The sequence below is a fragment of the Mastigoproctus giganteus genome, chromosome 7 (genome assembly GCF_048544385.1).
Source record: "Mastigoproctus giganteus isolate SK-2022 chromosome 7, ASM4854438v1, whole genome shotgun sequence".
NCBI classification, from domain to species: Eukaryota; Metazoa; Arthropoda; class Arachnida; order Uropygi; family Thelyphonidae; genus Mastigoproctus; species Mastigoproctus giganteus.
The window spans coordinates 38305130-38323435 of NC_143581.1; the positions used below are offsets into that span (position 1 = coordinate 38305130).

Sequence of the window (18306 nt, forward strand, 5' to 3'; positions counted from 1 at the left end):
TCATTGGGCCATGATGAATCACGCTGCACAAACAACCTGGTTCCCGGGTGCAGTTCAGACAGTTGTTTGTAGTTTGCTCTGCAGTTACGTGCTTCTATCTTTTGTGCTGTACAGTTTAACAGTGTCTTTAAGTAAGCCTAATGTCAGACAGAAGCGTAAGCATAAAACGCTTTCTCTTCATGATAAACTATCGGTGATAGAAAAACTTGAAAAGGAGCTTCAGTGTCCAGCATCTGTCTTGAGTACGGCATCGCAAAACAAACAGTGTCGGACATTAAAAAGAAAAAAGAGCGAAATTCGTAATTTTGTTCTCAAGTTTAATGTGGAGAAAGAAAAAAGTAAAGTTAAACGAATGTGGATGCCTACTGAAAAAGCACTAGATGATGCTGTGTACAAATGGTTTTCCCAACATCATTCATCTGCTTTGGGTGTGCGAGGAATAGAAATTCAAGCAGCGGCGAAGAGACTGGCTAAACGGTTAGGAATTGAACAATTTAAATCAAGTTCAGGTTGGTTTTTTTAGATTTAGAAGACAACATAACATTTCAAAAAAGAAAATGTGTGGGGAAATTCTTAGCGCTGATTTTGAAGCTGTTGAGTCTTTCAGGAAAAACTGAATGATTTTATTCAAAAGGAGGGTTATCAATGGAACCAGGAGTACAACTTTGTTACACACTAGACATTACAAAGCATATTTCATATAATCTGGACTTTCATTAAAACGGACACCTCTCAGTCCCTATTAGTCTGGTTTAATGAGGGTTTACTCTATAGTGTTATAAATGCATTATGATACAAGTTTAGGGTTATATTTTGTATTGGAATTTTATTGAACTTGAATAGAAATCATGACTCAGACCAGAGCAGCAAAGCAAAAAGCTCAAATTAATGGAAGTGCTGTGGCTCGGGGAAGAACTGAGGGGTGGCGATTGTCCTTTGAATTACAGCCCATTGAAATGCATGTTTGTTTGATGTTTGTGGAGCAATCAGGAACAGGTCATGATATTGCCAAGGGGAAGTCTTTGTGTGTGCACGATGTAAGGAGTGTGAGGAAATCAGGCGCCAACTCAGCATTGTTATGGGTTTACATGAGAGCTTGAAGGACAGGGTGGATGCCCTCGAAGGATTTAAATTGAGGGCCCATAAAGCTCTCATTTGGCCACATCAATGCCAGAGCTTGCACTTGAACATCACGCAACACATTGGCAACCCCCCCCCCCCAAGGCATAATGCGCTGGTCCAAAGGAACTAGTGGTTGTAGGTGACTATTGTCAGGGAAACATATTGTACAAAAAGGATAGATGGAACAGGAACAGGGTAGGTCTGCCAGGGACAAAGGTTGATGATGTTGTAGAGCAGATATCATCTTTTATCGTTGGCACTAATGATATTAAGAGTAGGAGACCGGCGGAATTACTTAACAAGTAAAAGTCAATGCTGAAAAAAAGGCATGAGTTAGGGTTGAATTTGAAAGTGTCTGCAATTCTGCCCAGACACGATAGGAGGGAATATATGATGAGAGCCTTGTTGATCAATTCAGCCCTGGAGAGATTGTGCAAGGCACAAGGGGTAGAATTTTTCTCAGCCTGGTCTGTGTTTGTTAACAGGAGAGAGTGCTTCTACAGGGATGGGATGCACTTAAAAAAAAAAAGGATGCAAGAATATTTGCTGATGCCACTGAGGCAGAGTTAGGTGTGTCGGAAAACCACTAGTTTGGGGGGGGATATACACAGACTAATAGATTAACAGTAGCTGCCGGCAGAGGTGAAAGTGATTCTTGCACTGCTTCTATTGAAATGCAATTGAGCAGCAGCCAGGAAAGCAAGGCAATAGGGATTTCCAAGAGTGCTGGGAGTCATAGTGGAACAAGTAAATACATGGGCTGTGTTAGGGTAACTAAGAGTAGAAACAGGTGCATGTATACTTGCATGTACACCAATGCTAGGAGTACAGTTAATAAATTCGATGAGCTTGAACTGCTAGTCACGACATCAAAGTCAGATATTGTTGGAATATCAGAGATGTGGTGTCACACAGACATAAACAGTGCAGAATTGGAATTTGGGGAGTACAATGTGTACAGAAAGGATAGACAGGACAGGAAGGGAGAAGAGGTTATGCTGTTAGTTAAAAAATACAAAATCTAAGGAAGTGCATCCAATTGATGCTGGTGGACAATGCAATGTTGAGTCTGTTTGGTGTGACATAAGCACTGGGAAAGGAAAAATGAGAGTAGGCATGTGTTATCGGCCTAATGAATCCGATGAGTATAACGAGCAATTGTGCAGAGAAATAGAGTGGGCCAGTAAATCAGATTGTCTTATAATGGGGAATTTTAATTTCCCAGATATTGACTGGAATTTGTGGGTTGGTCACTCACACACTAGCAAGGCTATCGTGGATTTATTGGATGATTGCCTTCTACAGCAACATGTCCAGGAGGCAACTAAAGGGAGTAATACTCTTGATCTGATTATCAGTAGTAATTCTCCATGCTAAAGGAACCACCAGATGGCAGTGATCACAGTATGCTGAAGTGGGATTTACTTAAAGAGGAAACTACCATCAAGGGTAAAGGGAAGAGTTTTTTTCTTTTATAAAGGTGACTACTACGGTGGGACCAACTGATGATGTTAACAACAACAAAAGTTGTCAGCCTCAATCACCCATGGAGATAATTTATTCTCTTGGTCACCGTAATGTATCCAACTAATGATACTAATAATAGTAACTAAATGAGTATAATTTTAAAAAAACGAGCACACAATGAATGGCATCTCATTAATTCTAAACATATAAGGCATCAATGTTATTCTGATGGTGCATCATGTTTTGCTAATAACTTTGAGATTTCAGTACATATATACCCAAGCACAGTTAAAAAAAACTACAATCGGTGTGTGCACCACTGATCATCAGTGCTCACAATATGCTAGAAGCAATGTGGTGCACTGTTGTCTTCAAGGCACAAGTCAGAAGATGGACAAGTGTTCATCAGAAGATGGAAAATTACATCTTAAGCGAACATACTACATAAAGTAATATTTGTTAGTGGGAGAGTAATATGGGTAGTACCATCATTTTTCACAATAACAGTAATGTGCAGGAAATCTCATTTTTGAATGGCAAGAATAACAGAGTCAGTGTATGGCTGAAAATACATAGTCCTAGCATGGGATCATGGCATGACTGCCCATGATGAAACTGAACCTACACTGTGCACAAGTTGCTATTATAAGGACACGAAGTTGCCTATCTCGTATACAACAATTTTAGCTAGTGTTCATGCCATTCAACTGCAACAGAAAAAAAATGTCCTACCAGAACACTAAAGCCACATGTTAGAAACTGAAAGTAAATTAAGTACATTTTACCCAGGCTCTGCTCATGTTGAGCATCACACACACACACACACACACACACACACACACACACACACACACACACACACACACACACACACACACACACACACACACACACACACACACACACACGTGGATCTGTACAGATATTACTACACTATGATTTGCAGACAGATGACTATGAAATTGTAATTTGTCACCAAGTTGTTCAAGCACTGGCAAGTGAAAACCCTGTTTCAAAACCAGTTATTCTCTATTACAGGCTAATAGATATACAGGATGAGCATAATTTAAATTCCCACACTAACAGGTCTGTAATTGGAAAGGTTCATTGGAGAACAATAAAGTTGGAATTTGAAATTCACCAGTGGAAGATTACCAAATAACACAATATGTGTATTTAAAAATAATTACAGTGGATTCCAGTTATTTGGGACTAATGCATTTTGGCCAGGTTAAGTGGCTGCCCCAATTATGCAAAGTTTCATGTAAATAGTTAAAAATACAGCTTTACAATTGATTTTCTGTATGATAAAATCATGTTATGATGAACTCACCATAATAAAGTACCGTTCACTATACGATAAGTGTCGGTCATTGTGATCACGTTTGTGAATTAAATTTTAATTCTATTAAACAGCAATTCTACTTAGCAAAAATAGGAGGAATATTATCCACAGGCTATAAAAGTAACGATATATCAAGTACAAATTTACACTTTATTACCTTACCAAATAAAAAATTAAATGATATGTGAAAATTGGAAGAATATTCCACAGGTTAGCAAAATAAAAATAAATTTAAGCTTACATGCATAGCTTAATTAATACATACATACTAACTAGTTGATACTTCTGTTCACTAACGTTTGGGTGGGGGATTAAAATTAAAAACAGTAAAAAAGATAAGCAATCAATAACAAAGAACAGAGCACACACAAATCGCAAGTAACACGATACACACAAGTGAGAACAGAGTAATAAGTTATGAAGCTTAAAAAATAGGAATGAAGAGAAGATTCTGAAAATTTTTTTTATATGATTGAAGATTTCATGGAAGGGTAAAGACATTTCACCATAATAACCCACAGAATTCCAGCTATTGGCATTATCGCAAATTCAACAAGATCAAGTTTACTATCCGTTTATAATAGATTGCACTAACAAAAAAAAAAGCCCAATAAACAGGGGACTGCTAATTGTTTTTATTGCTTTATGGTGGTGACCTCCAGAAATCCAACCAAACCACATGGTATGGTCGGTAGACAATCGCAGGGTAATCTCGAGTGCTGCGGTCTCCTGCCCTGATTAAATGGCATGCTGTCCCAATTAAGCAAAGTAAACCCTGGCTATTTTCTCGATTAGGTTCTGTTCTTTAAGATTTGTCCCAAATAAACAGCTGCCACGATTAACCGGTTGCCCAAATAACCGGAATCTACCATATTTATTATTTTGAAATTTGACACCTGCATCGCATAGCATACACCGTAGCTGAGTGCAGGTCAAGTGATAAGAGAATCAAAATGATGAGTGAACAGAAAGTAAAAATACTTTCTTCATAATATGTAAATTGCATACAAATAACATGTCAACAGGAGAATTCACAAATGCAGCCAGCATGCTAGAGACGGAGACTTGAATAATGACTACACCCATCAACACTATTTTCTACAGGAAGAGTAAGAACCATACTGGAAGCACAGTTCAAGTCCAACACAGGGGTGCATGATGGGAAAAAATCAATATTTGTGTGTTTCTGAGTTGAAAGCAACTCCCAGTAATTTAACTTTTCTTTAGAAAAGTCATCTCTGGATGTCCATTCTGACATTTTTATTTCTTTGTCTCTTTTTGTTTCTAAATGTCATTGTGCCCATGCTCTGTCTTATGAGTGTGTAAATAATACTGTTGTGATATGAGGGAGCATGACATGACCTGTAATTAGTATACAGACTCGCACACATTTGTTTACAATATACTGAACTTGTTAAGCACGAGCCTACCCTCTTTACCATTATGTCAAGGAAGGGTAGAGCATGGTCGTTCTGAATCTCTATTAAGATATTTAGAAAATATGAGGGATGATCATTTAATTTGTGGACTGCAGCAAAATTTTATGTTTACCGCACAAATTTTCCATAACTGCTACTAGAGGCATTTTCCCTGATCACTACTGAGCAGATTGTGTGCACATGCCAGTACTTGTCAAGCTAGTGTTACATGAAGAGTTTTTTAGCCACATCACTGACGATCATTTTGAAGCAATTATCATGTCAGACATACAGATTCAACAATGATATGCAATTCATTGTGTCAGATGTGGCTTAAATGCTCCGAAAACAGTTGGAGATGAATGAAATGTATGATAACAAGTGTCTTGGTAGGAAGGCCATATATGAATGGCACAAGCAATTCAGTGAAAGCCATGAGTCTGTTGCAGATGATCCAAGACCTGGTCAGCCTTCTTCCTCAACAACTAATGAGAAAATCACAAAAGCCCAGGATATCTTGGATGAAGACCAGCAAATAACACTTTGTGAATCAGCTGTTAGAGTGTCCATTTCATACGGTAGTGCTCACAATATTGTGAAAGATCATCTGAAAATGTCACGAATCTGTGCCTGTTGGATTACACACAATTTGACTCCAGAACAAAAACAGCAAAGAGAAGACTTGTGCAAAAAAATGATTGATCATTTTGAAACACAGGGTCAAAACTTCTTAAATCGTATAGTGACTTGATGATCACCCCTTGTATATTTGAACTCCTATAATTATGTTCAAATAATTCAAAAAAGGCTGCTTCATTCCCACCCCTGAAAGAATAGTGAACAGGGGAGGACTTCAAAAGTTTCCATAACTAAATTAGTCTGTAGACTACCTGTGGTGGACCCAGAGATATGCTTGAAAATGACATCTTCAAAAATAAATACAGAATTATTTAAATATAATGATATGGCATCATATTATATATATATATATATATATATATAGTAAGTGCCAGTCTGTTAACTAAAGTAACATCCTTTTCCAAATGTTTTACATAATCAATTACAGAGTGATGGAAATACTAATATATGATGAAACAACTACAAACAATATAAGTATGTGGTTATCATTGATTTCCTGTTTTATGGACTACAACTTGGGATGATTTTATGGACTCCCAAAGATCCACAAACGTAAAATTCCCTTATGATCAATAATTTCCGGTACTGGAAGTCCAACTTACAATCTAGTGTTACACAGATATAACAAACACAGAATTGGAATCTGGGGAGTATAATGGGTACAAAAAGGATAGACAGGACAGGAAGGGATATGCTGTTAGCTAAGAAACATATAAAATCTAAGGCTGTGCATTCAGCTGACAGGTGTGGACAATGCAATGTTGAGTCAGTTTGGTGTGACATAAGCACCAGGAAAGCAAAAATCAGAGTAGGAGTGTGTTATAGGCCTAATGACTCTGATAAGTACAATGAACGACTGTACAGAGAAATAGAGTAGACTAATAAATCAGAAAGTCTTATAATGGGGGATTTTAACTTCCCAGATATTGAATGGAACTTGTTGGTTGGTCACTCGCAAGACTTTTTGTATTTATTGGATGATTGTTTACTACAGCAGCATGTTCAAGAGGCAACCAGAGGGAGTAATACTCTTGATCTGATTATTAGCAGTGATTCTTCATGCATTAAGAATTTGCAGATAAAAGAACCACTAGGTAGCAGTGATCACAGTGTACTGATGTCGAATTTACTTAAAGTTGTAATGACCATCAGTGTAAAGGGAAGGGTTTTTGCTTTCGTAAAGGTAATCACAGAAGTCTCAGACAGTTTTTAAATTCCATACAGTGGGATCAACTGATGATGTTACCAACAGCAAATTCTAAATGGGAAGCATTTAAGGAATTAATCTTGGAAACTACTAGGCTTTTCATACCAACTAAGAAATACCATTCAAGGTCTAGGTCTAAATGGATAATGATCTAATGAAACTTGTAACAGAGAAGAAAAATGCATGGAATGCATATAAATTATTAGGCGATACAGAAGCCGATGGCATATATAAGCTAGTCTATAATCAAGTCACAAAGGAGGTTAGGCAAGTGAAGTAAGATTATGAGAAATCTCTGGCAAAGGATGCAAAGAAAAACAGTAAAGACTTCTTTACTTATATAATCTCTAGAAGGAAGGGTGATGAATCACACTGGTCTGATTGATATCAATGGTTTGACTGTTAATGATCCTGCTCAGGTAGATAACAAACTGAATGAATATTTAGCAACTACATTCAACACTGCGGAATTCTGATGAAAAGTGGAAGCCAGAAGTTTATCAAACTCCAACAGAGAATTAAATGGTTTTGTAATAACTGAAAGTAAAGTGGGGGAGAAATTGCTGGAAATGGGATCTATCCAGTTATAATAAAGGAGGCAACAAACCGTTAGCCATAATTATAAGAGCATCCTTGGATTCAGTTGAGATCCCCAGACTGGAGATGTGATTTGCATCCCCAATTCACAAAGGGGAAATCGATCAAAGGGTGACAAGTAATTACGGACCTGTTAGTTTAACTTCTGTTCCAGGGAAAATAATGGAGTCACTGGTTAAAGAAGCATTGCAGGATCATCTAGACAAGCCTGGTGTAATAGTTTAGACACAGCATGGGTTTGTTAAGGGGAAGTCTTGTCTGACCGATTTGATTGGATACTATGATGTGGTCACAAAGGAACTGGATGCGAAAAATAATTTTGATATCACATACTTGGATTTTAGGAAAGCTTTTGATACTGTTGCACATGGAAGACTACTGTACAAATTGGAGCAGTATGGCATTAAGGGAAAGTTTCTGCAATGGACAAAAGGATGTTTGAGTGGAGAAGACAGAGTGGTAATCAATGGACAATGCTCGTCGTGGACTAATGTTATTAGTGGAGAGCCCCAGGGCTCGGTGTTGATCCCATTCTTTTCTATATTTATCAATGAATGTATATCAGGCTTAATGTCCAAGTTTGCAGACAATATGAAGGTTGGCAGGGTTGTTAACGATAGTAATGACAGTACGCTACTGCAATAGGATCTAGAAAAGTTGGGCAGATGGGTTGAGAGGTGGCACCTGAAGTTTAACATTGACAAATGCAAAGTAGTGCATATTGGTAGCAGTAACTCCAAAGTAATGCACCAACTATGTGGTACTATACTCATGTAGTGGAAAATGAAAAAGACCTGGGGGTAATTGTGCAGTCAGATATGAAGTTCTCTGAGCAGTGCAAGCAGGCAGCAAAGACAGCTCATGGGGTTTTGTCAATGATATATAGGAATTTTGTTAGCAGGGATAAGGAGGCAATTATCCCTTTGTATAAGGCAGTGGTGAGCCACACCTTGATCACTGCATACTGTAAACCTTGAGTACTGGAGGCCTCATTTTAGGAAGGATGTAGAGCTGCTGGGATGAGTAAAGAGGAGGGCAACAAGATTGGAGAGGGGAAGAAAGGGGTGCACTTACCAAGAAAAGCTTAAGTTCTGCAAATTGCAGCATCTGGAGGCTTGGCACCTGCGAGCGAGGGGATCTGATTGAGATGTATAAGGCTTTGAATGGTTTCAGCAAGCTCAATGCGGAAATCTTCCTCTTGCTCAGATTACACACTTCAGGGGGCAAAAATTCAAATCAAGAAAAGACAGTTGTACAATAAATTTGCAGAAATGTGCCTTTAGCATGTGGGTGGTTAATTGATGAGACAAACTTCCATCAGTTGTTGTGGTAGTTAACAGTTTAAATAAATTCAAGGAAAAACTGGACAAACTTTTGGAGCAAATAGATGGGTGTAACTGGAAGGGTGTTTTTTTTTTTTTTTTTTTTTGCTGATAGTGTATAAGCTTGCTTTCTTGCATCATATGGCTCTACTAATGCTAAATATATATTAACTTTAAAACCTTTAGTGAGTCACACTGAGTTTGTTATCCAATCTGCCCAGGATTTAATAACAAACGTCAAACACGTCACTATCATTCACTTATTATGAATTTGTCATTCCACAACTGAAAAACAATGCAAAAACTGAACATCATGTCATTACATCCACTTCATCTACTGAGACTACTCTGCTATTCAGAGCTTCAGAGGATATAAATGTATCTACTTCATGACCACATTGGATTTGGATCTCTACAAGAGCAGAGTCATCCTCCTACCTGGTTTGCTGGCTGTGCTAATACATCAGTCAACTACTACAGATGGTGCACTCTCATCCAGTTCACAAAAACACATACAGCCAGAAATTTCCATACCATTCCCTCTCTTCTCATCCATATCCCCCCCCCCCCAAGAACTACCCAAGTTTCTCCATGCTTTTTTTTTTTTTTTTTTTTTATTAGCTTGAGAACCCCCTTCGCCAATGCACAAACCAAGATATGTGCCTACTTGTTTTAAAATAAGCCCCTCCCACTGCTGCTATCATAACATACATACTTTATTGGGTCAAGTCTGGTGTGTAGGGTGATTGGTTGATTTTGATTTTTCTGGCACAAAAGCAACTGTGGTTATACTGCGCCAGGAAGAAAATTAAAATACTAAAAAAACTCTGGTGTGTGGGTGCAGCAGGTGGAGGGGACAAAGGTTTCACACACAAGCTTCACTGAACTCTGAAGATTACTATACAGTAAACCCCCGCTATTCGCGGTATCTGTATTCGCGGTTTCGCATATTCGCAATCGCCGATTTACTATAAAATGAAACCAAAAAAATGTGAATTTTAAAGCACCGTGAATATTTTCCGCCATAAAAAAAACATGGGCGTGGCTAAAATTCTTTCCCGGTCAAAACAGCGCTCAGTGGGTGAGGGGAGAGGGGTGACAAAATCGCGAGCGTGAATGTTTCTCGCTAATCCTTGTTCAGTATGTGTTATGCGCTTGTTATGGAAGGTTTCGTCGTTCGCTTTTAATTTATATGCTTATAAATTGAATAAATTTATCAATTTATAAATTGATATGCTTACAAAAGTGATAAATCTACCGTTTTGCAGTGTAAAACAGACTTTTTCGAGTGTGTTAATGGAAGAAAGTGACTTTATTGTGGACAAGTTCTTTCTAACCCGTACAAAAATATGGCTACGAATAACAAGAGAAATGTGAAAATATCAAATAAGGCGATGACATTAGCGAATAAAATTGAGTTATTAGATAAAATTTCTAATGGTGAAAGTGTCTCCTCAGTGGCAAAACATTATAAAATCAATGAGTCAACGGTACGATCAATCAAGAAATCGGAAGAAAAAATCCGCCGTAGTGTCCGTGAAAACGCGCTAATTGCTTCAAAAATTTGCTCTGTAACTCGTGATGTTAAATTAGAAAAAAATGGAAAAAGCTTTAAATCTGTGGATAGAAGACCGAACTCAAAATAAAATTCCGTTAAATTCGCTCATCATTCGTGAAAACGCAAAACTTATCAACGCTTTAGCGAAACTGGTGATAGCACTGGCGGGATAAGTTTTTTAGCTAGCAAAGACGCTGGTTTGAAAGATTTGTTTGAAATTTCTAATAAATATTACATTTAATATTAAATTGTTTCTTATTTTCATTTCGATGCCATATGCTTGCATTTCACTATGTACTGTCTATGTATATAGTCATATTATGAAGGTACATATAATACATAGACAAAATTTTAGACTAGTTTTTCTTATATATTTCATACTTTGGAACGGAACCCCTTTATTACTACGGGAGCCATAACTCAGTATTCGCGTTTTCGGTATTCGCGGCATTTCTCAGGAACGTAACCCCCGCGAATAGCGGGGGTTTACTGTACATCTAACTTCCTCTTAGCCAGCTGCCTGATAGACAGGTTTACAAAGTCACAGCTCAGCTTCTCCATACCCATTAAAGCTGAATAGCCTGCTGTCTGTTATCTTCCTTTTCAGATCTTTTGTTCATTCTGCCTATGGTGCAGACCATTGCTTGACTCTAACCAAAGAACTCGCTCAAAGAACCATAACTTGACTGCTTAGGCAAGCCAGCTCAGTTGCTCAAGGAACTACTAGATGTGACCTCAGATAAGCATATTTAACAGATTAATTTAGTTATCTCCGTTAAACCTATTTATTGTGATTTAGTTTAATGGTAATTTGTATAATGCATTAGTTGAGTAGTCTCAACAGAGTAGTCTCAGTTGATTGACTGCATCAATGTTTAAATTTGCATTCTGATTTGTTATGCTTGCTTATTTAAGCTACAGAAGGCAATGGCTATGATCGGCCCTTTGCTGGTGAGCAGTTAATGAATTCACGGGAACTCATGTCCTCATGAAAATTGCATTAAAATTTGTCGATTTGCTCTTGTTTTCGAATGACAGTTGCGATCTCATATTAGTGAGTTACTCTACATTATCAACTACGGCTCTCGGCAAAATGCATGGCAACGTAGCAGTTTCAGTACTACCACACTCCTATCACATGATTGGCAAGTAGCCTCAAGTGCATCTTCAACTCTGTTGCAGTAATTCTCGAATACAGCTAGATACTGGGTGATCTGTTCTCAGTTAGCAGTTGTTCCTACAGGAATTTCCCTGTAGGTTGTTCCTACAGGGAGATTCCTACTTTTTGTGCAGTATTTGTGTCCTGCAAGATTAAAATGCCAGTAATTGTATGAATAGTCTGGATTACTTCTGTTATGTAAGTGGAGAAGTCACGTTAGCTTCAAGAAAGCATCCCGTAACTCGAGTCATAAAAAAGGCCTACTTCTTGCATTTTGGATGTAAAGTAGACGACCAGGACAAGAACTGGGCTCCTCACATATGCTGCACTACCTGTTCATCAAAACTCAATGTGTGGGTGAATCGAAAGGGACGTTTTATGTCTTTCACAGTGCCCATGATAACGAGACAGCCAACAAATCATGTCACAGACTGTTAATTCTGTATGATGTCTCCTATTAGAAAAGGGATGACAATGAAGAAAAAGTGGACAGTGGCATACCCAAATATACCATCTGCGATTCATCCCGTGCCTCACAGTGAAGGAATACCTAATCCTGAACCACCGACCATTTTTTCTGTACACTCTGATGAAGACTGCAATTGCACATAAACTTGATATACACACAAAGAAGTACAGCAGCCATCTACGTCAAGGGATCCACCACATTTTATCCAAACCTTTATCCTTCTGAACCACATAAGATCACAGAAAATGAGCTTAATTCCCTCATCAGGGATCTCGAACTGCCAAAGAATAAGGCGGAGCTTTTGGCCTTGAGGCTACAACAGTGGAATCTTCTAGATCATCCTATGAAAGTGACAACATTTCATACTCGAAATAAAGAGTATGATAAATTCTAACAGAAGGTGAACTCATTGTTTGTAAGGATGTTGATGGTCTAATGGCAGCAACGAACATGAGGCAGGTTTCCAAAGAATGTTCAACTATTTATAGATGCTTCTAAGGTTAAACTTAAGGCTGTGTTATTATACAATGGACATGCTGCCTTCAATACCTCTTGAGTATGCCATACACAAAAAAGAATCATGCGCAAACATGAAGAACAGCCTCTTAGGTGTACACTATCAGAAGTATGGGTGGCAGATCTGTGGTGGTTTATAGGTAATCGCCATTTTATTAGAACTACAAAAGGGTTATGCTAAGTATCGTTGCTTTCTCTGCCAGTGGAATAGTTGTGCCAAGGATATGCACTATGAGAAGAATTGGCCCGAATAAAAATCATTAACACCTGGAATGAAGAACATAGCATTTGAACCTCTGGTAGATCGAAATAAAGTTTTCCTTCCACCACTCCACAAACTGGGGCTCGTGAAAAATTTTGTGAAGGCTTTGGAAGTGAATAGTCCTGCATTAACATACTTGTAAGAGAAATTTCCAAGACTTAGTACAGAGAAAATTAAGGTAAGCATTTTCATTGGTCCACAAGTAAGGCAACTTTTCAAAGACAAACAATTCGAATGTGCCCTTAGTGGTATTGAGAAATCAACGTGGAAAGCCTTTTGGAATGTTAACTGGTTTTCTAGAAAATGTTAAAAACTACAGAAAGCTTGTGGAAGATATCATTATTTCTTACGAAAAACTGGGGTGCAACATGCCATTGAAGTTTCATTTCTTGCACTCACACCTGAATTTCTCCCTGCCAAACTATGGTGCCGTCAGGGACAAACATGGTGAGTGCTTCTCTCAAGACATCACAGCAATGGAACAAAGATAAAAAAGCCAATGGAGTGTTGCCATGTTAACTGATTATTTTTGTCTGGTGAAAAGGGATGCTCCCAAAGCTGAATACAAGCAAAAGGCAAAAAGGTCCTGTGTTTGATACAGGTATGTTCATAGTTACATCTTACTGCCATATAAATACAAAAATACCTTGTATAAATATAATTAAAAACTACTTTTTTCAAACACAAGAGCTAACCTGCGATTTTAAGTATTTCCATGTTTAGCACAACAAAATATATTAAGTAAACTTACTTTCATGCCCATAACAAGATATAACCCAAAATTTGTTGTCAGTGTTTCTGTAGTTTGAAAAACAGTTTTATAGGATAGGCAAAAAAAAACTTGCTCTCTTTATGAAAGGAAATTTTCTCTCAAAGTGCAAAGTTACCAATCACGAGTTTCTCTATGGTGCACTACCAATAAGTAAAACTTCTCTAAAAGGAGAAATATAATGGGCGATTACCATATTTATCAGCAAAATGATCCTCCCACACATTGTAGCAGATGTTTTACTGCTTGTTTACACCTCATTGTGGGGAGAATGCATAATAAAAGAGCTTAGCTGGTACAGCTGCTTGGTAAAGTGTTAACTGTAAGTCAAAGGGTTCAGTTTTCTGTAATTCTTCATTAAAAATTGAAGGAAAGTGTTGGAATGGGGGATTTTAACTTCCCAGATATTGACTGGAACTTGTGGGTTGGTCACTCACACACTAGTCAGACTTTTGTGGATTTATTTGATGATTGTTTTCTGCAGCAGCATGTTCGAGAGGCAACCAGAGAGCATAATACTCTTGATCTGGTTATCAGCAGTGATCATTCGTGTGTTAAGAATTTGCAGATAAAGGAACCACTAGGTGGCAGTGATCACAGTGTACTGATGTGGGATTTACTTAAAGATTTAATTACCATCAGGGGTAAAGGAAAGGGTTTTTGCTTCCGTAAAGGTGAGTACAATGGTCACAGACAGTTTTTAAATTCTGTACAGTGGGATCAACTGACGATGTTACCAACAGTAAATTCTAAGTGGGAAGCATTCAAGGAATTAATCGTGGATGCTACTAAAAGTTTCATACCTATTAAAAAATACTGTTAAATGGTTATCAAATGAACTAATGAGACTCGTGACAGAGAAGAAAAATGCATGGGATGCATATAAATTATCAAGCGACTCAGAAGCCTATGGCAATTTTAAGCTAGTCTGTAATAAGGTCACAAAGGAGGTTAGGCAGGCGAAGGCAGATTACGAGAAATCCTTGGCAAAAGATGCTAAGAAAAACAGCAAGGATTTCTTTACTTATATAAACTCTAAAGGGAAAAGGATGAATCTGATTGGTCCACGTGACATCGATGGTTCGACTGTTGATGATCCTGCTCAGATAGCAAACAAACTGAATGAGTATTCTGCATCTCCAATCACACACAAGGAATTATTAAGGTTTGAAAAAGGCAGGTTATCAAGGGTACGTAATGATTTTGTAATATCTGAGAGCAAAGTGGAGGAGAAATTGTTGAAGTTAAACGTAAGAAAAGCACCTGGGGTGGATGGGATCTATCCAGTTATATAAAAGGAGGCGACAAAGCAACTAAGCAAACCCTTAGCCATAATTATGAGAGCATCCTTGGACTCAGGGGAGGTTCCCACGGACTGGAGATGTGCAAATATATCCCCAATTCACAAGGGGGGGGGGGATCGAAGGGTGACACGAGTAATTACTTTAACTTCTGTTCCGGGTAAAATAATGGAGTCACTGGTTAAAGATGCATTGCAGAATCATCTAGACAAGACTGCAGCAATAATTCAGACACAGCATGGGTTTGTTAAGGGAAGTCTTGTCTGACAAATCTGATAGGTTATTATGATGTGGTTACAAAGGAACTGGATGCAAAAAATAATTTTGATATCATACATTTGAATTTCAGGAAAGCTTTTGACACTGTTGCACCTGGAAGACTATTGTACAAATTGGAGCAGAATGGTATTAAGGGTAAGCTGCTACAATGGATAAAAGGATGGTTAAGTGGGAGAAGACAGAGGGTGGTAATCAATGGGTGCTGCTCTTTGTGGACTAATGTTATTAGTGGGGTCCCACAGGGTTCGGTGTTGGGTCCACTGTTGTTTTGTATGTTTATCAATGATATTGATGAAGGTATATCAGGCTTGTGTCGAAGTTTGCAGATGATACAAAGGTTGGCAGGGTTGTTAATGACAGTAATGGCAGTGTGCTACTGTAACAGGGTCTAGATAATTTGGGCAGATGGGCTAAGAAGTGGAAACTGAAGTTTAACCTTGACAAATGCAAAGTACTGCATATGGGTAGAAGTAACCCGAGAGAAAAGTGCCAACTGTGTGGTACTACGCTTAAGGTGGTTGAAAATGAAAAAGACCTGGGAGTAATTGTGCAGTCAGATATGAAGTTTTCTGAGCAATGCAGACAGGCTGCCAGGACAGGTCATGGGGCTTTGTCAATGATATATAGGAATTTTGCTAGCAGGGAAAAGGAGGTGATTGTCCCTCTGTATAAGGCAATGGTCAGGTCATGCCTTGAGTACAGGTCTGGATGCCTCATTTTACGAAGAATGTAGATTTACTTGAGCGTGTACAGAGAAGGGCAACAAGATTGGTGAGGGTAATGAAGGGATCCTCTTACCAAGAGAGGCTTAAGTTCTGCAAATTGCAGTGGCTGGAGACTAGGCATCTGCGCGGTGATCTGATTGAGGTGTATAAGGCCTTGAATGGGTTGTGCACCCTGAATTCTGATGGGATCCTTCCACTTGTTCAGATTACGAACCTAAGGGGGCATAAATTCAAATTAGGAAAAGACAGATGTAGAATAGATGTGCGGAAATTTGCCTTTAGCCAGCGGGTGGTTAATTGCTGGAACAAACTTCCATTTGTCATTGTGGAAATTGATAGGTTGAATAAATTTAAGGAGGAACTGGACAGGCATTTGGAGGGAATGGTGTGATTTTTTTTGGCTTATGCTGCATAAGCTCATACACTTGCTTTCTTGCATCACATGCCACTACTACTACCATCCAAGGTGAACTGTGTCACAAGCCAAACTCTCTAGTGATTATTATCTAAGACAAGTGGTAATGGTGCATTTGAGTAAATCAATTGTAATTTTCTCTGAAATACAAATTAATTAATTGTCTGATTGACAGTCTACACAGACAAACATCACAATTATGTGAAAAATATACAAAGTCATCTTGAATATTTTTCACATAATTGTCATACTACTTATCATACTACTTACTTTTACTAATAATAAAAATTATAAATACTCTACAGACATTAAAGTGTACTCACCCAACATTTTTTGTCATTTTGTCTACCAAACTTTTATGATCTTTTTCAACAAAAGCTACAGCAGCAGAGTACACATCACAAAGTTTAACACCATCTTTTAAGTGGTTTAAGATTTCCTCTTCTAAAGTCAAAAGAAAATTATAAAATGCCTGTTGCTCATCTGATGGATTCACAAGTAATGTCCTTACAATGTTGGAACAATAAGATTTGTAGCGAGCCCCGAGAGCACATGTAATAGATCCAAAATGTAGGTTGTTCTTGTCACTAGAAATAGCAACAAACTTGGTTAACTAAACTAACATAAAAAAAACCATAGCTTTGCAAATAAAAATTAAATTATGTTTATTATACAAAGGGTACTAGGAAAGTTTTGCAATATGACGCAACAATGAATCACAGGAAGCTGCTTGTTGCTGCATGTTGAGACATGTTCATACGTGCATAGTAGCCGCCGCGCCAAGTCAATGGGCTCAGTTATTCATTAGTAGTGAGAGTGTAAAGTGCTTGTGATGGCATCGTGGTCACGAAATGAGATAAGGACAGTTTTGCGGTATAATTTCGTGCGTGGTTTAACCATAGACCAGTGCTTAGAAGAAATGACTCTTGCACTAGATGATGATTGTCCACATCGTACAACGATATTCAGGTGGTATAGAGAATTCCAAAGGGGAAATTTCACTCTGGAGGATTCTGAGAGGCCGGGAAGGCCACGAACGTCAGTTACGGAGGAGAACGTTACTGCTGCGAGGAAAATGCTTGACGAAAACAGGCGAGTGACCTACCAACAGATAGAGGATACTTTGGGCCTAAATGCACCAGCAATTCGTTCGATTCTGCAAGATCATTTGCACATGAAGAAACTTTGTTCTCTCTGGGTGCTGCATCAACTGACTGAAGAGCAGATGACACGACGTGTGACTTGGTGCCGGGAGATGTTAAAAAAGTTTGATAAGGGACAATCTTGGTATGTGAACAACATCGTGACAGGTGACGAGACTTGGCTGTACTATTACGATCTGCCGACCAAGGCTCAAAACAAAGTTTGGGTCTTTGATGATGACGACACACCCGTAATTGTCAAAAAATCCCGATCTGTAAAGAAGAAAATGATAGCTGTATTTTTCAAATCGAGTGGAATTGTGGAACGTGTTGTTTTGGACACGCAGAAGACAGTCACAGCTAAGTGGTATACTGAACAATGCCTGCCTAAAGTCATTGGATCTATGAAGAACCTGCGGCCAAAGTCAAGAATGGACACCTGGTACCTCCATCACGATAATGCTCTAGCTCACCGCGCCAAAGCCTGCACCGAATATTTCACCACGACAGGACTGAATCTTCTCGAGCACCCTCCCTACAGTCCAGACCTTGCTCCCTGCGACTTTGCACTGTTCCCGCATGTGAAAATGAAGC

The 18306-nt window shown here is 38.5% G+C and overlaps 1 protein-coding gene across 1 annotated transcript in view; it reads right to left on the bottom strand.

Annotated features, from left to right (window-relative positions):
• Nucleotides 1-18306, bottom strand: part of dre4 (SPT16 homolog, facilitates chromatin remodeling subunit dre4) — a 292696-nt gene that overhangs the window by 186389 nt on the left and 88001 nt on the right. The window contains exon 8 of the mRNA XM_090377621.1: nucleotides 16894-17157. Within this exon, the coding sequence (XP_090233747.1) occupies nucleotides 16894-17157 (264 nt within the window). The remainder of the gene's footprint in view (nucleotides 1-16893; nucleotides 17158-18306) is intronic.